Source organism: Caenorhabditis briggsae (assembly GCF_000004555.2).
Source record: "Caenorhabditis briggsae complete genome, chrIII, whole genome shotgun sequence".
Lineage (NCBI taxonomy): Eukaryota > Metazoa > Nematoda > Chromadorea > Rhabditida > Rhabditidae > Caenorhabditis > Caenorhabditis briggsae.
In genome coordinates, this window is record NC_013490.2 from 3,945,684 (window position 1) to 3,967,192 (window position 21,509).

General features: G+C 36.7%; 3 protein-coding genes and 2 non-coding genes across 5 annotated transcripts in view; 1 reads left to right on the top strand and 4 right to left on the bottom strand.

Moving 5' to 3' along the window:
• Positions 1-319: 319 nt before the first annotated feature.
• Positions 320-4,213, bottom strand: CBG09096 (the record flags this gene model as incomplete). The annotated part of the gene is made up of 9 exons (XM_002641184.2): positions 320-619; positions 669-816; positions 1,963-2,264; positions 2,308-2,393; positions 2,440-2,612; positions 2,882-2,982; positions 3,470-3,620; positions 3,865-4,027; positions 4,087-4,213. The coding sequence occupies 9 exons, from the start codon at positions 4,211-4,213 to the stop codon at positions 320-322; spliced, it is 1,551 nt and encodes a 516-aa protein (XP_002641230.2).
• Positions 4,214-4,391: 178 nt separating this feature from the next.
• On the bottom strand, positions 4,392-4,473 carry CBG28254. The gene has a single exon. It is a non-coding gene (tRNA).
• A 1,107-nt stretch (positions 4,474-5,580) lies between these two features.
• Positions 5,581-7,188, top strand: CBG09095 (the record flags this gene model as incomplete). Its single annotated transcript, XM_045243606.1, has 2 exons — positions 5,581-5,617; positions 6,641-7,188. The coding sequence occupies 2 exons, from the start codon at positions 5,581-5,583 to the stop codon at positions 7,186-7,188; spliced, it is 585 nt and encodes a 194-aa protein (XP_045093889.1).
• Positions 7,189-11,519: 4,331 nt separating this feature from the next.
• The window catches only part of Cbr-ida-1, a gene marked incomplete at both ends in the record, with an annotated part of 11,458 nt that continues 1,468 nt past the window's right edge, over positions 11,520-21,509 (bottom strand). The window contains 10 exons of the mRNA XM_002641182.1: positions 11,520-11,611; positions 12,321-12,838; positions 13,570-13,660; positions 13,796-13,931; positions 14,359-14,667; positions 14,985-15,055; positions 15,121-15,224; positions 15,287-15,512; positions 15,651-15,755; positions 16,224-16,670. Of these exons, the coding sequence (XP_002641228.1) occupies positions 11,520-11,611; positions 12,321-12,838; positions 13,570-13,660; positions 13,796-13,931; positions 14,359-14,667; positions 14,985-15,055; positions 15,121-15,224; positions 15,287-15,512; positions 15,651-15,755; positions 16,224-16,670 (2,099 nt within the window). The remainder of the gene's footprint in view (positions 11,612-12,320; positions 12,839-13,569; positions 13,661-13,795; positions 13,932-14,358; positions 14,668-14,984; positions 15,056-15,120; positions 15,225-15,286; positions 15,513-15,650; positions 15,756-16,223; positions 16,671-21,509) is intronic.
• CBG28871 lies at positions 14,705-14,775 on the bottom strand. Its single transcript has one exon. It is a non-coding gene (tRNA).

The window sequence follows — 21,509 nt, forward strand, 5'->3', positions numbered from 1 at the left end:
TTTAAAGGCGCATGACTCAAAAACTACTGTAGTTGGAAAAAAGTTATCAATTACAAAATTATGCTCTAGTTTTGTTTAGTATATTCCATAATTTTCAGACAAATCGAAAATTTTTGGAATACTTTTGTAGGGCTTCAAATTTGACAATCGTATTTCCTCTGAATGAAGCCCACCCAAACCGTCAACGTTAAGCTCAAATATCTCATTTCCTGTCAAAGATATTGAAAAGTTGTCGACTAAAATATTGGTGATATTATGATGAACATTTTATGAGTTGACAAGTTTTTGATATCTCTTATAAAGATCGAGAGAATCGAGCTCAAAGTTGACGCTTACTTACCGCTGATGGTGTCTTCACCAGACCACATTTTCCCTCCATAAAAGTCATTTGAATCTCTCTGTTATTATCGGTCTTCTTCATCATACACTCTGGCTCATCATGATACATATGAGCATACATCAGTCCTTGAAGTGCTCTTTGAGTCCGGACCACAATGCTCATCGAATGTTCCGTACATTTCACATCAGTGGCTCCTCTAACTTGAGGTTTTGCATCTGGAGGCAACTCGATTCCATCGCATCCAAAACCAACGTATTTCATGAATTCACTTTCAAATTCCTAAAACGAGTATAGGAATTGAAAGGGAGAAGTTTGAGACTAGACTTACATGAAGGTTCGGTGGTGTGAATGCACGTTTCTCGGATCCAGCAATCAATCGAAGTTCAGCTTCATCCACCAATGGACGAGGAGTGACACTTACGGCAATCATTATGATTCCGGCTGCACGCATTTTTTCAGCCATGTCTTTAGGAGATCTGGAAATTAAAAAATACTAGTGTTGTTGAAATTCCAGAATTTCAGGATTGGAAAATACCGAATTTTAATAGATTGATAACGAAACTTAATAGGCGCATAACTCAAAAACTACCGTATCTAGAAAAAAAGAAACAATTACAAAAATAAAACTTGAATTTTGTTTAGTAGTCTTTAAAAGTTTAGGGCTTCAAAGGTGACGACCGTATTCCCTCTGATAGAAGCCTTCCCCCAAACCGTCAACTTTAAGCTCAGTAATCTCGATTCCTGTGTAAGATATNCAAAAGTTTTAAATTATAAATTATTCATCATAATATCAGCAATATTTTATCAGTTGTCAAATGTTTGATATCTTTTACAGGAACCGAGATCTTCGAGCTCAAAGTTTGCGGTTTGGATGAGCTTCTTTCAGAGGAAATACGATTGTCAAATTTGAAGCCCTACAAAAGTATTCCAAAAATTTTCGATTTGTCTGAAAATTATGGAATATACTAAACAAAACTAGAGCTTTAATTTTGTAATTGACAGCTTTTTTCTAGCTATAGTAGTTTTTGAGTTATGGGTCTTTAAAAACGGGATGCTGGTTACCAAGAGAGGCGAGACGCAGACAACCAGTTGTTAAAAGCGCATGTCTCAATTAGAAAACTAAAGCTTTATTTTCGTTTAGTATACTCTGAAATTTTCAAATAAATCGAAGAAAAAACGAAATACTTTCGTGTTGCGTCAAAGTTGACTACCACATTTCCCCTAATACAGAAGTACAGAAACTCATCCAAAGAGGTCAACTTTGAGCTTTAGGTTCCTTATAAAAGACATGAAAAATTTGTTATAAAAGACATGAAACATTTGTTATAAAAGACATGAAACATTTGTTATAAAAGACATGAAAAATTTGTCAACTGATAATTATTTATCTTAATGTCAGCAATATTTTATCATTTGACACATTTTTGATATCATTCATAGGAAGCGAGATATATTGGCTCAAAGTTGAAAGTTAGACTTTATATTACAGGTTTTAAGGTATTTTTGCCCCTTACTTTTCCACGTTTTTTCTGAAAAATGGGAGACGTTTAGAAACGTCCTATCCTTATCGGCCACCCTGTAGGTTTAATGTCCATACACATTTTTTGACAGTTTCAACTAACCTATGAGAATGTCCATCAGTAAGAACCAATGCCATTTTCGGCACACCTTCTCTAATTCCAGTCGATGGATCTTTTGAAGTCAGAAGATCAAATGCATCCATCAATGCCACATTTGTAGCTGTTGTTCCTTTGATTGATCGAATATTCTTTACGAATCCCTGTACTGAAGTGTTATTTCCATACAAGAACGAATTGAATTTAAAATGAACGAATGCTTGTCCAGAGTAGGTTATCAATGCAACACGGACGGCTTCTGGATGGATGTTAATGTTTCCCAAAACTCGATCGACCAGGAATTTTTTCTGAGAAATTCTTTTTTAGGTGAGACTGTAAATTTTGATCTACCTGATCGCTGAAAAGATGATCCAAGGACTCCGAAGCGTCAACCACAAGAGCAAGGTCCAATGGTTTGTCTGATCCTTTCACACAAGCTGAAATCAAAAAACTTAAACATTTCCTTTTTTCTTGAAAACTCACTCGGCTGCTGCTCACAAATCTCCGTTCCATGATACTTTTCAAATTGAGGTTCCAGCTTTTGCAAATTCTGATTTGTCACAATTTTCTGCTCCGATTGAGTATAATTAGCCAAGGCTGCCATTGCCACATAGTCGCCAGTACCGTAAGCCCAGATGTCAATATTTGGGATTTCTCTGGAAATGCGCTCTTTTGAAATTGAGTAATTGGAAATCACGGTGAGTTTTTCACTGCCGCTGCTTCAACTTTGGAATTTTTTTTCTCGAATTCTAGTCCATAACTTTTTTTCTGTTCCATAAATTTTTAGTAAATTTTATGAAGAATATATAGCAAAAAAATGAATCAGATTTTTTTGTCCGTTGTACTTTAAAACGTCGCAGACTGTTTCGCATCCGGTAGTGAAAAACTCACCGTGTGGAAATGAGGGGAACTTTAAAAAGGTTACCTTCTCAAGACATCAGACATTTGCCAATCCTTTGGATAGTCATGAGTACGACCGTCGGACAGAAGATAGACGATTTTTGGTACAGTTCCATCACGAAGACCCTTAAAATGTTTTGATATTCGAAACTTCATGAAACACCGTATACGGGAACTCTCTACTGTCCTTTTGAAGGTACCGTATTTCCTCTAATAAAAGCACACTCAACCTAAATGGGCATTTGGAGCTCAATTATCTCGGTACCTATGCAAGATGGCAAAAATTAGTTAATTGATAAAGCATTGGTCATAATAATATTATTATGATAAACAATTTATCAGTTGATTATTTTTTATATCTTTAACAGAGACCGAGAAAAACAGGATCAAAGTTAGAAGTTATCCTCCTACGGGTTTTTAATGGTAGTCAACTTTGAAGACCTACAAAAGTGTTTCAAAAACTATCACTTTGTCTAAAACTGAAGGCCAAATTTTGTTTAGTATACTCTGAAATTTTCAGACTAATCGAAAAAATTCTGAAGTACTTTTGTCGAATTCCAAAGTTGAGTACCATTAAACGTGTACAATTCCTTTATAGAAAAAAATTACTCACACTTCCAGGAGTCTTCAATTGCTGAAGCGCGAATTCAAAGGCCCCACCGATTCTCGTAATTCCGGAAACATGACGAAGAACGTCCAACGCCGCAAGCAACTCTTCTCGATCAGTGAATTTTTCGAAATTGAATTCCAAGTGTTGCGTTCCACTGGAAATTCGAATTTCAGCAATTAAAGACTTTTAGTTTAAAAAATCAACCTAGTGAAGCTTTGATTTCCAAACTGCCTCAAACACTCAAATAGAAGGCCATTCAAACCGTTAACTTTGAGCTCAATTATCTCGATTCCTAAGAAAGATATCAAAAAGTGACCAACTCAATAGCTGACAATTTTTTGATACCTTTGACAGAAAGCGAAATAATCGAGCTTAAAATACTCAACCGCTTAGCTTACCTGAACTGAATCAACATAACCCTAGTTGCAGTTTTTCCAATCGTCACATGCTTCAGAATTCTTCTGATAATGTCGATTTCATCCTGAAACTTGTCTCTCAAGGATCCAGAAGAATCCAAGATAAAAATCAAATCGAGAGGTGGTGCGAAAACTTTGCATCTGGCTGAAAAAAAGCTTGATTTTTCAAAAAAATTAGTCACCACAACAAAAAATTAGACTTACGTTTCGTTGACACCGGCGTATGAACAATTTCGGGCGGCGCAAGACCGTTATCTATAATCTTGACGGCTTCTGTTTGAAAAGTAACAGCCAATATGAGTAATGGTATGGCGACTAAGCGTCGTCGCATTTTGCTGAAAAAGTCTTTGTTTACTATGCTAACTGCGATTTGGTTACAGCAGATTATAGGATTATTAGAGAAGGGACCTGGTCAAAAACATGTTATCACAGATAAAGTGACTGTCAACACAACCACACTAGTGGAACAACATATGATATCTGATAATCAAAAAGGAAAAAAAAAGAACTGAAGAGAGTGGGATTCGAACCCACGCCCCCGAAGGGACTGGTGCCTTAAACCAGCGCCTTGGACCGCTCGGCCATCTCTCCGACGAGAAACTAACGGAGTAGAGTGCAACTATGAGTCGCCGAGAGACTAGAGGAGTAGGTCAACATTGGGGAGGAGAGAAAAGAAAGGAGGGGTTGAGTGTATGAAGGACAATCATGCGGAATGGAATTAAAATGATTATTTTGGGAGAGGAGTTGGGAGGAGTTTTAGGGAGGAGTTGAAAATAATTCAAGTTTAAAGGGACATAAGGACCTAATCTTCAAAAACGCCACAAAAAATGTAGCAAAAATCATGTAGAAAAATACAATAAGCTAGGTTATACTGAAAAATAGATAACTGTCAAAAGGACAACTGAAAAAGATAGAGAAATGACAAAAAGAGAGTGAGAGGACACAAACAAACGAGTTGAAAATCTTTTGTTTCCTTCCCAATTGTAATTATAGTTATGCATGCCATTTTCTCTCTCTCTCTCTCTCTCTCTCTCTCTTTCTCTCTCTCTCTCTCTCTCTCTTTCTCTCTCTCTCTCTCTTTCTCTCTCTTTCTCTCTCTTTCTCTCTCTCATTTTCTCAGCTTCTCTACTAGGCGATGCCAAGAAGAAAAACTGTTCTCATCAATCATTGTTTGAAACACTCATTGTCTGATGAAGCCTCGAGAAAAAAAAAAAGAAAAAGTGACTGATGACAGGGTCAAACACCCTTATATGGCATATAGTTAAGAGACCATGTATGGTCACCTGGTAAGAGGAAAAATAAAAGAAAGAATTTGGTAAACCTATTTAGAAAATTGTGTAAAAGAACACCATGGAAAAAGAAATGTCGGGAAACCTGTAGTATTGATAAAAATGTTAGAATTTTTAAACCTCTTGTCAAAACCGTAGTATGATTTGTGTAATGAACATTTTGAGGAATTTTAGGACCTGATTCTTGAAAATTTCTATTTGACATTGAGGTTTAAGAAATCCTTCAGGGGGTCCGAAAATCATATTCTTACAAGGGAAGGTTTCTTAGACAATGGTTGAGAATTTGCTCAAAATTTGCATACATATAGTTTGAGACATGCTCTATAAGATGACGAAAAAATTTTTAGCCCGTTCTCACTCCCAGGCCGAAAAACATTGTCTGAAAATTTAGGCCGATTTCGGTGCGCTGATGATTTCGGCTTCCCCTTCCCTCCTCTACCAATTCCGCGAGAGAGGAAAATATCGGTTGTGTGGTGTTGTGGTAAGAGGGTGACTCATTAGAATTGACTATGCTGGTTCGACCCCCACTGTGGTATTTTTTTTTGCATTTTTTGAAACTAATTTTTGATTCCAAGTTTGCCCCCCTAGGCACTATATGACACTTTTTGATTAATTTCAAAAGTTTTCAAAGAAAAAAAGATTTCATGAGAGTTTGAGGAAAAAATAGGTAATGGTCTTTTCGACCGGTTCTTACATCCTTGTATCGTTAAAAACGAAAATTTCAGTCTCTGAAAGTTGCTCAATTTTGCTCTTTTTAAGGTGGAGTACTGTCAAATCGATCACATACAAGATTCAACCTATTTCTATAGGTTTCAGTTAAGTTCAAGCGATATTTCAGAAATTAGGAACTGTCAAAGTTCTAACAACAATCAGATTTTGGAGATTTTCTGAGCCCAAAGACAATATTGGGCTGAAAAAATTTGTCAGAATGCTATTTATTATCGTTTCTGAATAATTGGAACGTTTTTTCGCACTTTTCAAAAAATTTTCAAAAAATCATTTTTGAAGTTTGGGGGACCCCATGGTGTTTTTTCAAAATTTTAAAAAAAAAATTTTTTTTGAAAATGTTTAAAAGTTACTTTAGAAGATAGAAAAATGTCCAAAAATGAGTTTCGCAAAATGAGTTTCTCAAGCAAATCCTGAAAAACTAATTTTTAACCTCGAAAAATGCATGTTTTTGGCCAAAATTTAGTACTAAAAGCACTTTCAGAGGCCATATTTCGGCTCCTTTTGAGAACGGGACGGGCTGAAAATTTTTTTGGATTCGGATTCAGCATGTTCGAAAGTACCTTTGTACAAATTTTGAGCGCATTCTCAACCGTTGTCTGAAAAACCTTCCCTAGAGAAAAAATTCCAAAATTTGAGTAATTCCAGATTTTCGGAATATCAGAACTTCTGAAATTCTGAAATTCTGTAATCCTACGATTCTGAAATTATGCGCTTCTGAGATTCTGAAATCTGAATTTTAGAATCTCAGAATCTCAGAATCTCAGAATCTCAGAATCTCAGAATCTCAGAATCTCAGAATCTCAGAATCTCAGAATCTCAGAATCTCAGAATCTCAGAATCTCAGAATCTCAGAATCTCAGAATCTCAGAATCTCAGAATCTCAGAATCTCAGAATCTCAGAATCTCAGAATCTCAGAATCTCAGAATCTCAGAATCTCAGAATCTCAGAATCTCAGAATCTCAGAATCTCAGAATCTCAGAATCTCAGAATCTCAGAATCTCAGAATCTCAGAATCTCAGAATCTCAGAATCTCAGAATCTCAGAATCTCAGAATCTCAGAATCTCAGAATCTCAGAATCTCAGAATCTCAGAATCTCAGAATCTCAGAATCTCAGAATCTCAGAATCTCAGAATCTCAGAATCTCAGAATCTCAGAATCTCAGAATCTCAGAATCTCAGAATCTCAGAATCTCAGAATCTCAGAATCTCAGAATCTCAGAATCTCAGAATCTCAGAATCTCAGAATCTCAGAATCTCAGAATCTCAATTTTAGCAGTCACAAGATGACAAAAAAGGAATTGAAGATTTAAAAAAGGTGGAAAAATCTAGAAATTTCGGGAGCGCGCATGTCCTTTTGAACCATAAATTGGTGTAAACCTATAGACAATGACAATAAGGACAAGAAGGAAAAAAGTTGTAACTGACTGCTGACTATTTTATGAGGGTGAATTGAATAGGGAAACAGTTTAGACAGAATGATTGATCAAATAACCCAACGGGGATAGATTACCCTTTTTCCATTCTTTTTGGAAGAAAAGAAACAAAAGTAGTAACTGAAAAAACTAATGAAAAACTGGTTGATCCCGATGAAAGAAGAAGGAGAGGACGATTACGTAATAGAGGTTGGGAGAAGAGTGAAAGCGAGAAGAAGAAGAAGAAGCATTTTGAGGAGATTCGCGCATTTGCATTTTACTTTTTTGGAAGGTCATCTAGAACAAGGTGAAGAAAGCAGATGGTATCTTTGATTCGGGAGCGGAAAGATTAATCAGATTTTTCGAATAAGCGAGAGGTGTACTGTAGATTATTGCAGATTATCTAGTCTGTTAGCTTGCACCCCAACTGTCAACTTTGAGTAATTTTAACTCGATTTCTGGAAAAGATAATAGAAAATGTTCAACTGGCAAACAATGTTTAATATTATGAAAAACGTTTGATCGTTGACCACTTTTCTATATCTTCCACAGGAAATGAGATGTATGGGCTCAAAGTCGACGGTTTGGAAGATTTTCCGTTAGCTGACTATTTTTTGGTATCCTTTACGGGAACTAAGAGAAGTTAGCTCAAAGTTGACTGTTAGGATGCAAATCTATTAGAGACATTACGGTATGTTGCTAATAACTGATTACTAAGCAGACGGAATTTCCGGAAAAAATCACACAATCAGTAAACTTGAACTTTTATAATGTTTTGAAAAATGCCTATTTCTTGAGATTTTTAAGAATCAATCAAAGCTGCAGCTAACATATTTTATCGATTTAGATTCAAAAAAAAAATCAATTTTTGATTACTTTGTCAACAAGCCTTGATAAGCTTCAGAAAGTACTAACATAAAAAATCAGCCACACAAATTAGTTTCAAGTAGGTTTGACTCCCAAAACCTCCGCGAAATGGCATAGCTTCAGGATTTGAAAAAGTTGGTAAATATTTTAAGATGGTTTAGAAACTTCAAAACGAAAACTAGTCTTGAATTTTTTGGCGACTAATTTTATGATGCAGATTCGACTTTCTGAGAAATGCCTCTGGCTTGAAAATGCTCAAACTTACCGTACTTGCTCTCATAGAAGTCCACTCAAGTTGTCAACTTTGAACCATTGAGCTCAAATTTCTCTGTCATATGAGGTCAATTATCTCGGTTCCTATCAAAGAAACCAAAATTATTGTTAACTGAAATAATGTTAATCATATGTTCACTAACATTTTATCAGTTAACAAAATTCCTATATCTTTGACAGGAATCGAGATAATTGAGCTCAAAGTTGCTGGTTTTTTTTGATTTTGAAAAAAAAACGTTTTTACAAATTACGAAAATATAAATCACTGAAAGTTTGTAGAAATGCACAATGACAAACTACCCAATTCCAAATGCTGCTTCGTTGGGTGCTCAAAATACAACAAATACTTTAATACAATTCCCCAGCGAACCGCAAACTTTGAGCTCATATACCTTAATTCCTGTTACAGATATCGAGAAATCGTCAACTAACACAATTTTTATCATAATATCACCAACATTTTGTCAGTTGACCACTTTTTGATATCTTTGACAGGAATCGAGATAAATTGACTGAAAGTCAAGAGTTAGGATGTCATTTATTGTACAAGTTCCAACTTTATAGTCAACTCCAATAACTATTGCTGACAATATTTCATTCTACAAAACTTCCAGACTAATCTCTGATCCTCAAAACCGATTCCAAAAGAATCAAACACATACACCATCCTCATCAATTCTCATATAAAATCTCGAACTAATTGTGACGAAACGAAAAGCAGACACAAATAGAGAGAAAAGAGAAAAAACCATTTGTATGTGTCAGTCTGTTTGAAATGGAAATTCCAATTATGCGTCAGTTATAGTATACGAGAAGAGGAAGAAAAAAGAGAGTTACGTTATACAAAGACTAGAAAGAAGCCAGAGAAATAGTGTGTGAGATGAAGAGACGCAGAGAAGAGGTGACAATAAGATGTTATCGGGATTCAAATCTTCAGAAATTCCCTTTTTCTGAAACAGAATTCGAAAGAAACAAATTTCGTTTTTTTTTGGAACTGGAAACCAAAACATCAAAACCACTTGAAATTTTTTGCAGTTTGAAAAATTTGGTCCAAACAGTTTTATATAACAAATCGAAAAGTCGTTAAATTGGTGTATAGATCATTAAGAAGAAGCAGAAAAATAGTCTGAAAGCAATCAAAAAACTAGTTGACCATTCTTGAGACTACTTCAAAAAATGATACTTTTAGAGAGGAGGGAAATTGATTGAAAAATGGAAAACTAAAATAAAAAATCGAAGATCATGGCCTAGAATTTCCAATCGGAAGTTTTTAGGCCACACTTTAAGATTTTGGTTTTTTGAAAAATTTTAGATGAACTAGATTTTTCAAGTTTTGGGTTTCTAGGCCACTATATCACTAATTTGGGTTTCTAGGCCACTAGGAACTGGAATTTCACAAATTTGGGTTTTTGGGTCGTTAGAAGTTTACAAATCGGGGTTTCCACGGCACTATTTCAAGAAAATGGCTTTCTAGGCCACTATTTTACAAATTTAGATTTCTAGGTCATTATATTTTTCAAAAGACTTACTCATTGATAGTGAACATCGACATTTTCCAGATCAGCTAACAATTTCAGTAGCAGAAACTTCCAGAATATTTATTTCATTTCCGCCCAAATCCTAATCTTTTTATACCAGAAAAACCCGGCTATTCCTGTCCGACAAAAAAAACCGGGAAATGTTTCAAAAACGACGAAACAAAAATTTTTGTTTGTATAAAAAATTATGACCAAATCAAGTTTCAAAATGAATGAGTAATCATCCGAATGTTTGTAGACACAGAAAATATGAGAAAATGAGTGGGAAAACAACAATGTGACAGCTATTATTATAGTTGTAAGGTGGCCTACAGTTTCCAGATTTGGGTTTCTAGGCCATTTTGGCATAGTGGCCTAACTTTCGCATGTTGAGTTTTATAGGCCACCATGGGAGATGGCCTAGAAAGCAGACCGGGTGAATATCACACCATTACTAGGCTGGTGGACGAGAAAACTCAAATGGGAAAAGTCAGGCGACTATGCTAAACTCGTCTAGGAATGACCTGATATTTATTAGGTGGGTTTTCTAGGCCATTTTAACTTGGTGGCCTAACTTTCGCAAGTTGAGTTTTTCAAGCCACCATGGGGAATAGCCTAGAAAACACATCAGGTCAGTCTACTATTAGGCTGTTTACCACGGTGGCCTAGAAAACTCAACTTGAAAAGATAGGATACCGTTTCAAAATGGTCTAGAAATGGCCTGATATTCATTTGGTGATTCCTAGATCGTTTTGACTTGGTTTCCTAACTTTCGCAAGTTGAGTTTTGCCTAGAAAACACATCAGGTGAATGTCAGGCTACTATTAGGCTGTTTACCATGGCGGCCTAGAAAATTCAAATTGCAAAAGTTAGGCTAATGTAAAATCCAAACTTTTCAAGACGACCTAGAAATTTTATTTGCTTTTTAGGCCACTCAAACTCAATCGTTTTTGGAACGACTTTTTTTCAAAAATAAAGATTGAGATTTCTAGGCCAGCAGATTTGGATTTCTAGGCCACTATGACCTGAAAAACGGGACAGTATTGTTAGAATACCCTGGCCTAGATGTTGATATATCTAGGCCAAGTTTTGAAATTTCGAGAACTATGGTTTCTTATATTTTTGGTCTAGATCAATTCTTCATGTCATTTTAACACTGTGGCCTAGAAAACTCATTTTGCAAAAGTTAGGCCACAAAATTAACTACATACTACGGACTCTGATTCTAAAAACATCGAAAAAAAGAAACAACAATGCGACAATTTTTATTCATGGGGGGATCTTCTTCTTCAATAGGGGGGCATTTTCATAAGATTTCGATTTCAGATCACTGTTATTTTCAGAGATCAAAATGGGCGGGGAAGAAATGGGCGGCGACTGATGTTTTGTTTGAAAATTTAAACTGGGGTTGGGGGATTAGAATGGATATGAAGACAAAAAATGTGAATTTCAGTGGTTATTATACAAAACGACTCTCTCTTTTTTCGGAATTTTAAAAAGTTTTCAAAGTTGAATGCAAAAAAAATTGGGGGATTTCGGCGGCGAATTTTTATTGGGCGGCAATTGACTTCAGAAGATGATTGACTTCCTGGGCGACACATCCATAGACAAGTTTGAATTGATCTCCAGTGGCAACCATTCCTGGAAAAACAGAGAGGTTTTGGTTATTTAGTAAAAATCCAAAATATCAGAAAAAAACTATAACTTAGCTGAAAACTATGCAACTTGAGTGAAATTTCAATTTTTGTGCTTGCCATGATTTGAGCTTTAAAACGAGTATAAACATGACTAAATTTGAAAAAATAAAACTATCGTATCTCGAGTTAGAGTAATCTCAGAAAAATCAAATTGTTAGCATTCAACTCGCCTTGTCAAGAGCTTTCAAATGAATATATACACGACTTAATTTGTAAAAAAGTTTGGATTACTGTAGTTAGCCTGATCCAATGAAACTACCGTATCTTGAGTTACCGTAATTCTAGAGCAATGAAACTTGTAACATTTTACTTGGCTTGTCAAGAACTTTCAAATAAATATAAACATGACTTAATTTATTAAAAAGTTTGGATTACTGTAGTTAGCCCGCTTCATTAAAACTACCGTATTTGAAATCTCCAAGTAATTTTCGGTTTCAGAATCCTTCCGAATCTCTTTTGGAATCAGGATTTTCTAAAAATCCGAAATTCAGAATTATTTGTAGTTTCAGAATTCAGATTATCACTTTTTCAGATATCCCTTTTCTCCAAAATTTTCATTCAAATGGAAGAAAAAAGTGTCATGAGGATGTCAATCAAAAATAATGGGAGAACATAAGGAAGTGGAGTTTCTCGAAAAAGAATTCTAGACTCACCATCTCTCTGATCTCTCAAATGCTCAACAGTTGCGACGACATCGATTTGACGGATTCCACGAAGAAGACGTGCACAGAGAACATCAACAGCACAATAGACACCAGTTCTTCCAGAACCATCCCAAGAATGAACAAGAACAGCCGACGAGCGTCCACGATACGATTTATTGACCTTGCGTCGGAATTCCAGAATGCTCTTAGCACTGGTTGGAGTTGAATCCTTTGCCCATGAGAGATAATGGAATTGAGTGATGGTTCTTGTTTGACTATTCTGGAGATTCTTCAGGTAGAATGAACGGACCAAGTAGTCGTCGGACCAAATGTGCTCAGAAACCAAATGAATTTCGAATGCTCCATGAACTTCGCTTCCAGTATCTGGCCAATAATTCTTTTCTTGTTTGCATTCTTCTGGAGTTGACAGGTTGACGACGAGGCAGACTCCGTGTTGCCAGATTGTTTGCCAGAATGCGGCGACTTGGTTGCTGGCTGGAGTTTGGGAGGCGATGTAGACGGCTTGTCTGAAAAAATGTGTTTTATTATGGTTACTGTAGGCACACTGTGGTTATATCTTTTCGCTAGTTATCATCAGTGATTATTTAGCTTCAGTTGTGCCTCAAAAACTTGTTACCCTCAAAATTTGAGATTAGTTTTGATTTTAAATTTTTTGAATAATCTTAATTTTTGACCTATTTTTTTCAAATCCCCAAAAAATGCCATTTTGCAAGGGTTTTATTTTTTTATCATACTAGGACACTGACAACTTCAACATAATTTATCTCGGTTACTGTGAGAGATATCGAAAATGCGTTAACTAAATAAATGGTTACCATATTATCAGCATTATTTTATCAGTTGACAATTTTTTGATATCTTTCACAGGAATCGAGATAATGAAGCTCAAAGTCAAGATGTCAGCAACAGACAGCGTAGCTCAGCTGACAAAGACCGACTTGTCAACGTTGGCCTAATTTATCTCGGTTACTGTAAGAGATATCAAAAAATTGTCAGTTAATAAAATGTTTGTATCAATATGATAAACAATTTATCAGTTGACCACTTTTTGATATCTTTGACAGCAGCCGAGATAAATTAATTCAAAATTTTTAGCTCAAACTAGACTGTGTCGTGACCCACAGTTTTTACGGTTGTACCATATTTTCAAGTTTTCAGCTTAAATATTATGTAAAACTTAAAAAAAACACACTTTTCTGACTTTCTCTGAACTACAGTACCCCAAAAACTAAATCACCTTGGATCATCATCATAGATAAAGCTGGCATTCAAGTAGAACTCCTCATTTTCAGCAGTCTTTCCGTCGATATCAACAATGTTGTCGTCAACTGTAAACAAAGACATAAAATAATAACATTTCCTGAACCTGACGTCATCTTTTTTCCTATAAATCTTGACGTCAACAAGTGGAAGGGAGTGACCTTTCCGGATCTATTCTCAGTAATATTTTCAGCCAAACTTACATGGAAGAATCGTTCGGTTCTGGGCGGCAAACTTTTCAGCCTTGGTCTTGGTTCGTTCCTCATTATGGTAGTCCTTGATACCATTCCATTGAGCCTCGATCTTGGTTGGTTCCGAGAGATATTCTTGGAGGAAGTTCTAGAATTTTCTTGTTTAGTACTGGTCAATAAAATATGTTTTTCAATTGATTTTTGATCGTTTTCAGGAGTCAGGAGCTTTTTGTTCACTTTGAATATTTTAGAGGGTCTAAAACAGGAAACTTTGAAAACTTTGCATTCATAGAATTTTTCGAAAATTCCTAGCTATGCACCGATTTTTAGAAGACCCATTTTTTTCACTTGTTCGGTGCCAAAACGGGCCTAAAAGGGTGTCGGCAAATAGCTGAAAAACTAGGAATTTTCAAACAATTTTGTAAATGCAAAGTTTTTAATCTAGGTCTGCTTTACACCCTCCAAAATTTTCAAAGCAATTGGAAACTTGGCAACCAGACTCCTGAAAATGGTCAAAATGGACTGAAAAGGATCTAGGATATCAAAAAGTTGAAAAAATCAATTTTCAAACTTACCAAAACAACATGTCCAGTGGAAATATCAATGGTTGGAGCGGCAGTTTCCTCACACCATGAAGACGTCGAGCTCGACTTTGAAGCACGTCCTCCATCGGCTCTCTGTCTGCACAGATCCTGATAGGCGAACGATGTTTTTCCATCGAGTTGCTCAGCGATTTGCTGGATGTTATCCTTGTAATGACGACGAGATCTGGCGATTTGAACAGCGGCAACAAGTCCCAATGCAGTGACAGTGAATGCGCAAACGAACAAAACTGGCATCAGAAGCCAGTCACGTTCCGAGGATTCAACTGGAAGACTTCCATCCTAAAAATGTCGATGTGCAAAGAAATCAAAAAAGAATTGCATCGACCGGGAATCGAACCCGGGCCGCCCGCGTGGCAGGCGAGCATTCTACCACTGAACCACCGATGCGACAAGGAAGGCTGTTCAATGAGGATAACTTGTTGTTGCGTGAACAGCTATCTATTTCATGTTTGTTTGTTTTTCGCGCGAAAATGTTCTCCTTCTTCTCTTTCCTCCTCGGCGCATCGGTTGTTCAGTGGTAGAATGCTCGCCTGCCACGCGGGCGGCCCGGGTTCGATTCCCAACGCTTTTTTCATATTTTTAAAATCCCCTCATACCTCTCCACTTCCAATTCCTGTCTCCCGAACATCGGCTCCCGACAAGCGAGCAATATCCTTTCGTCGTTTGTCTGGAATTGACTAAATTATATATTCATATATATGGCAGAAGGTGTAAACAAGACAAAAAACGTACAAACAGCCGACGCGACACCTTCAACAGAATCAATCCGCTTCTCGGCTTTCGGTTTTGCTCCTTCGAATCGCGAGATTCGCATGGATAACTGCCCATTATCGAATCTGAAAAATATACGATTTGTTTTTTTTAGGTTTTGAAAGAAAATATAAAAATAGAGACTTACTGGAAATCATCAAAATAGAGGTTGTTCGGAATGGCGATAGTATTCTGAAGGAACTCAATCAATGGCATCAATTGATCTTCATTCTTCAGGTGGACCTTCAAATAGACTCGATTGGCATCAACACGTGTCACCACTTGATCTTTTCTTCCTTTGACAATCTTGTGTTCCGTATTGTCCAATCCTTGATTTACCTCTCCAACTTGCTCAATATCCTTTTTCAGAATCGCTTGCTCTCCTCTCTCCTCCAAATCATCCAAGGGAACCGCCATTTCTTGTTCTCCGTTTCCAGGCAACAGCTGGTTCTCCTCATTCTCAACATTCTTCTTCAAATCCACAAGTCTTTCAATCAAACTGTTCAGTTGACCATCCGACAGTTCCGAGAAATCCGGATTCTCATTGTTCACAACAGCCTGGACGTATTGATCCAGAATCTCGTCATCCACGTCTTCATTCTCAGCGTTCAGGGCTTCTGAAATGTTGTTTAGTGCATACTTGAAAAATGGTCCAAAACAAGCTCAAAACGGGCCCTGGCGGACAAGGATGTTCGGAATGCCCTTTTCGGATTTTTCAAAATTTCGGAATTTCGGAAATTCCGAACGCAGTTCAGAACATCCCTAGTTTCTTTTAGGATCAATTTTTTTGACCAACTAAGTTAGATATGATAGAACTCTACGAGCACTACAAAATGAAACTATTTGGGACACTGTATCGTGTCTGTGAACAAAGTTACAGACCAAACGGCCAGGGGCCCGTCTGTCCCCGATTTGCAGCTTTAGGCCTTGTAACGTTGTCCATAGACAAGATACAGTTTTACAAACAGTTTTATTTTGTAGTGCTTGTTGAGTTCTATCATGCACCCTTTCAGTTGACCTGAAAATATTGATCCGGGGCCCGCCAGGGCCCGTTTTCAAGCATTTTTCAGTGTCTCATTTCTCACCCTCGATGTCTTCTTCTGTTGGCAATGATGGTTCCTTGAGTTGTTCAATAATCTGAGCCATATCCTCATCAGTCACATTCTCCGGTTGCGCTGCCTCTTCATCCAAAAGCGATGGATCTTCAGACAACCCCGTGTCAATCAACTGGATCAATGCCCAAACATTAGCTGGCTTTCTGACTTGACAGAAGTCCGGATCGTACTGTAGCTGATAGAACATGGACATTTTGAAATAGGCGAGCACACACTGCGTCTCCTCATCTCCCCAATCCCGATCCTTTGATGCCAGTCTCGTCAGCTCCAGTTTCAGCAATTCCAGTTGAGTGTCATCTAGATTGTCGAGGACAGTGGGTTCCGGTGATCCGCTCTCCGGTGAGAAGCACTGTCCGAACACGCCGTCCGGATAACACGATTCGTCATTGTCGCATAAATTATCGCTAAGGTTGCATCCTGAAAGATTGAGAGTTGAATACAATTAATTGAGTCCCGGATTCTCATTTTATTTTCCCCTTGCATGTTAATGTCAACCTCAAGCCTCTTAATATCACCTGCTAGGAAGGAAGGGGAGCTAAAATGCGTAATAGGAAGGAAGTGCGTGGTCTTAGCTCATTCAGGAAAAGAAGCAAAAGATTTTACTGGAGTAGGAATCGAACCCCGGTGGTGTGGGTGAAAGGCAAAAGCGCAGCCACTACGCCAAGTGGTCACCTAGAAATCCCGGTGGCTTTTCGTTAGATAACATGGTGCGAACTCGGCCGCCGCATGGCAATAAGTCATCACTTCGGAAAGATTCTCTTGAACTTGAACTCATAAATTTTGGCTCTTATCCCATTTTCCCTTTTAAAAGTTCACCTGCTCCATTTCATGCTTCCCCTTTTGAATGCCCTTCAATCGTAATAAGCATTTTAAAGCAGCCGGACGACGTCGCTCTCCCTCACACAAAATGCTTTTAATCTAATTCAGTGAGCCTTCTCTCTTCTCATCTGAATCTCTTTCCTCTTTTCTGTGTACGAGATCTGGCTGCGAAAATAAAACTAGAGGGGAGTGCCTGGTTTCGGAATAAAGCCTTGTTCCTAGATGAGCATCAATTCCGGTTGTATTGTTATCGAAGAGAGACTATGGAGAAGAGGAAAAAATAGAGACCGCATGAATGAGAGATTAGATGACTCTAGACAAGAAATGGGATCAGACTTTTTTTTGAGAATTTTTTTGTGTTTTAATGAAAAAAAAGAACGCTTTTATCCTCGTTTGATTGCCATAAACACTGTAATAGAAGCCCAACATATTCGTTCACTTTGAGCTCAATTATCTCAGTTCCGATCAGAGATATCAAAAAGTGATAAATTAATAAATTATTAATCATAAAACTATTTCTATTTTATTTGTTGACCACTTTTCAATAGCTCGTGAAGGAACTGAGATAATTGAGCTAAAAGTTGAGAGAATGTTAGCCGCCAAGGGCCGACTTGTTACCTTTGAGACTGTATATCTCGATTCCCATAAAAGATATCAAAACGTTGTAAACTATTAAAATATTTATCATAATATCACCAATATTTTATTAGTTGAGCATTTTCTGATATCTTTTAAAAGAACCGAGATAATTAAGCTTAAACTTCAGAGATCGGTAGCCGACAGAGTAGCTCTGCCGGCAAGCGCCGACTTGTCAGCTTTTAGCCTATATACCTCATTTTTTTGTAGAATATATCAAAAAGTTGTCAACTATTAAAATGTTTATCATAATATCACCAATATTTTATCAGTTGACTACTTTTTGATATCTTTCAAAAGAACCGAGATAATTGAGCTCGATTCCTGAGAAGCCAACTCTTTACTCAACAGATTCTTGAAGTTTGAACGAGCAGAAAACCGATCACATCATCATCGTCACTTCTAATCCCTCCCTCATATACAACAGCCTCATATACAACATTCTTCTTTTTGCGCTCCTTTTTTAAAAATGACATGTGCATTATGCATTATGATTGCATTCATACAAAGGGCTCCCCAAACTATATCAGGTTTCACTTTTTTCTATTTTTCTTCCCACCCCAAGGAGTTTCAAATTTGGAATAATCTATGTCAGCTGACTTTGGAAAAGTGGTTCTATTCTAGAACCAAACATCGAGAAAGATCATCAGATTAAAGGCGCACGACGCACTTCCGAAAAAAGTGTCTTCAGGTGGAAATAAGTTGTTATTCAGTAACGATTATCATTCGAGGGTTATGTGATATGTGTTCAGATATATGATTCAGTAAAAAAAGAACCAACGGAGCAGAGAGTAAATGAGCAGCTGATGATTCAGAATAGTAGTAGTGATGGGTGGGGTAAAAATAGAATGTTTTGGTGGTCCTAATTAAGAAAAAGTTCAGAATTTTTACTTTTGGAGAGGAGCAGGGAAAGAATGAGAATTAGGTTTGGAAAATGGGGAAAGATCAAAGAATTCTTTGGGGGATTTGAAGACTAGAAATTTGAAAATTTCAATTTTCCAACTTTTGAATTTTTGATTTTTCGAATTTTTGACATTAAAATTTCAGATTTTTCGAATTTTCGAATTTCTGATTTTCCAAAACTTCAGAACTTCAGAATTTCAGAATTTCAGAGTATATGAATTTCAGAATTTCAGAATTTCAGAATTTCAAAAATTTCAGAATTTCAGAATTTTGATTTCTTTGAATATTGAAATATTTAATTGTCGACTTTTCGAAAGTATCGAAATGCAAACTTTGACACTCCTAGACAGGATCGTCCAATTTATTTGGATTTTCATCTTTTTCAATATTCAGAATCTTAATAAATCATACATCATCAGAAAGCTCTTGAAATTTCACACATTTCTAAAAAAGAATCACGTTTCTCGGGGCACTGGGAGCTGAGATATGGGCATTTGAAGGGGAAGTGAGGCGCAGACGAAGAGAGACTCTAACTGTCTGCGTGTCTCGGCTTCTAGTGGTCCTTTTCAAAATCTCAAAGTTTATATTGTCAAAATCACTCCTTCTCAATTAAAAAAATAAGTTCAAAGGTGCAAAAATGTCATTTCCATTTCATGATCAAACCCCAATTCGAAATAAATTATATTTGCACTTTCATTACGAAAATATATAGAAGGGCTGCTCGCCATGCGTCACCCCTCTCATCTGAATCCATCTTCTCCTCTTTCATCATAATTACGTCCTCCACTTCCACGTATTCTTCTTCTTCTTCCTCCAAATTTTCCATATCTTCTTTTAAATTGACAAGTTTCAAAATCCTTCTTCTTCTTTTCCTATGAAAATAGCCAGTACTAGTACTCTACACTCAAAATCACCCCCGTCTCTTTGTTGTGTCTTTTTTCGTGTTCACTCCTTCTGAAAATCTGACGTCACTCCAGAAACCCTGCGTCTCCTCATTATAGACACTATTTCTCGCCTTCTACGTCTTCGCCATCAGCTGAGCAAATGGGCGGTATTCGTCATGTTTTGAGGAGGAGTAAAGAAGGAAAAGGAGTTTTCAAAGTGATAATTCTAAGCTTTGGAGCCCTTGTTTGTGTTGAAAATCTTGAAAATCACGAATTGTCTCGGATTGGAGCAATTTGAGCAGATTAAAAAAAATAACAAGAGAGAGTGACAGATGAAATATCAAAATGACATGGGTCTGGAAGTCATGGACTAGTTTTTGAAATTTTGAAATTTCTAGGTCTCCGAAAATTTTAACATTTCATGGATATCATGTCCTTCTATAAATTAGAAAATCACAAAAACTCTTTGTAAGCCTTATATTTCTATTTATAGCCAAACTTGGCGACTCAATTTGAGTCAATTTGGGTGTCATTTTCAACCATTTTCAGCAAAAATTGGGCAAAGAAAATTAGTATTCATGCACAAATTTGGTCGGTTGAAATTGCACATTTTTTCTATATAAGAATCACATTTCTCGGACCCCTGGGAGCCGAGATATGAGCATTTGAAGAAGAAATGAGCAAGGGAAGTGAGACGCAGACGAAGAGAGACTCTAACTGTCTGCGTCTCTAATTTCAAAAACTTCAAACACCCATATCTCGACTCACAGGAATCCGATAATCGTGATTCTTTTTTAGAAATGTGTGGAATTTCAAGAGATTTCTGATAATATCCAAATTAATAAGATTCTGGATATTGAAGAAGTTGAAAAAATCAAAAAAAAAATTGAAAATTAGTGTCTCGGAAATCCCAGGCCAGACTAATTTCAAGTGGCTCTCACAACTTTTTTGCTTTTTCTACTTCAAAAAATCTGGCTCCAGACGACGTGACATCACCAGTAGGCGTGCGAACATTGACCTAATTGAATATTCCATTGGAACTCTCCGTTTTTTCCGTTTCATTTTTCTCTTTTTTTTTTGTTTTTCAATTTCTGTAGCTCTTCAATATATTCAGATTCAAGATTCCCTTTTTCTTTGGAACGGAAACAAGAAAAAGTCACGCGAATGGAAAATAGAGAAGATGTAGACTACAGTATGTCATCAGAATCAGTAATAGTCAGAAGACGTCGTGCCATTTAGATGATGTGTTGACTTTTTTTTGGAGAGAAAGAATAGGGATCAAACTTTTTTTGGCATATAAATATGACGTCAATTCTGGCGGCGGCGGGGGTGAGGAGTTGCCCTCCGGCCAGCCAGAAGACGTATTTTTAGAAGACGTGGAGGCCCGAGTCGTTCTTCTTCTTCTTTTTTGAGTAGAAGGATGAATAAATAGAATCAACAGAGAGTGGACAATGGATACTTCTCAGATGACGTTGTCTATTTCTTTCTTCTGATTTCTGATGATGTGGAAATTCAGAAGTCTTGAAAAAAAAAAGAAGAAGGATAATTGAATTTCCCAGGGCAATTGAGACAATATAGAAGTGTGGATTTTCCTTCTTTTTTTTTGTTTCGGTTTAAAATTCAAAAATCAGAGTTATATCCTCTGGATTGCAGAGTCTGGAATGGCCTAAAATCCAAAATTTGGGTTTCTAGTCCATAATGAAAAAATGTAGACCATAAAAAAAAATAGAAAGGAGTTGAAAGTGTCTAGCTGGTCTCTGGGGAATTTTGATGGACTTTGAGATGGCCATTTGAAGAGAGCAGAAACTGCGAAAAAAAGACAGAATTTCCAATTTTCGCTTTTTTCATCTTTTTAAACTTTTAGAATCAAAATAAATTGTATATCATCAAAAAGCTCTTAAAATTTCACACATTTCTAAAAAAGAATCACATTTCTCGGACACCTGAGAGCCGAGATATGATCATTTGAAGGGGGGGGAGGGAATGTTTTTGACCAACTGCTTTACTACTATTA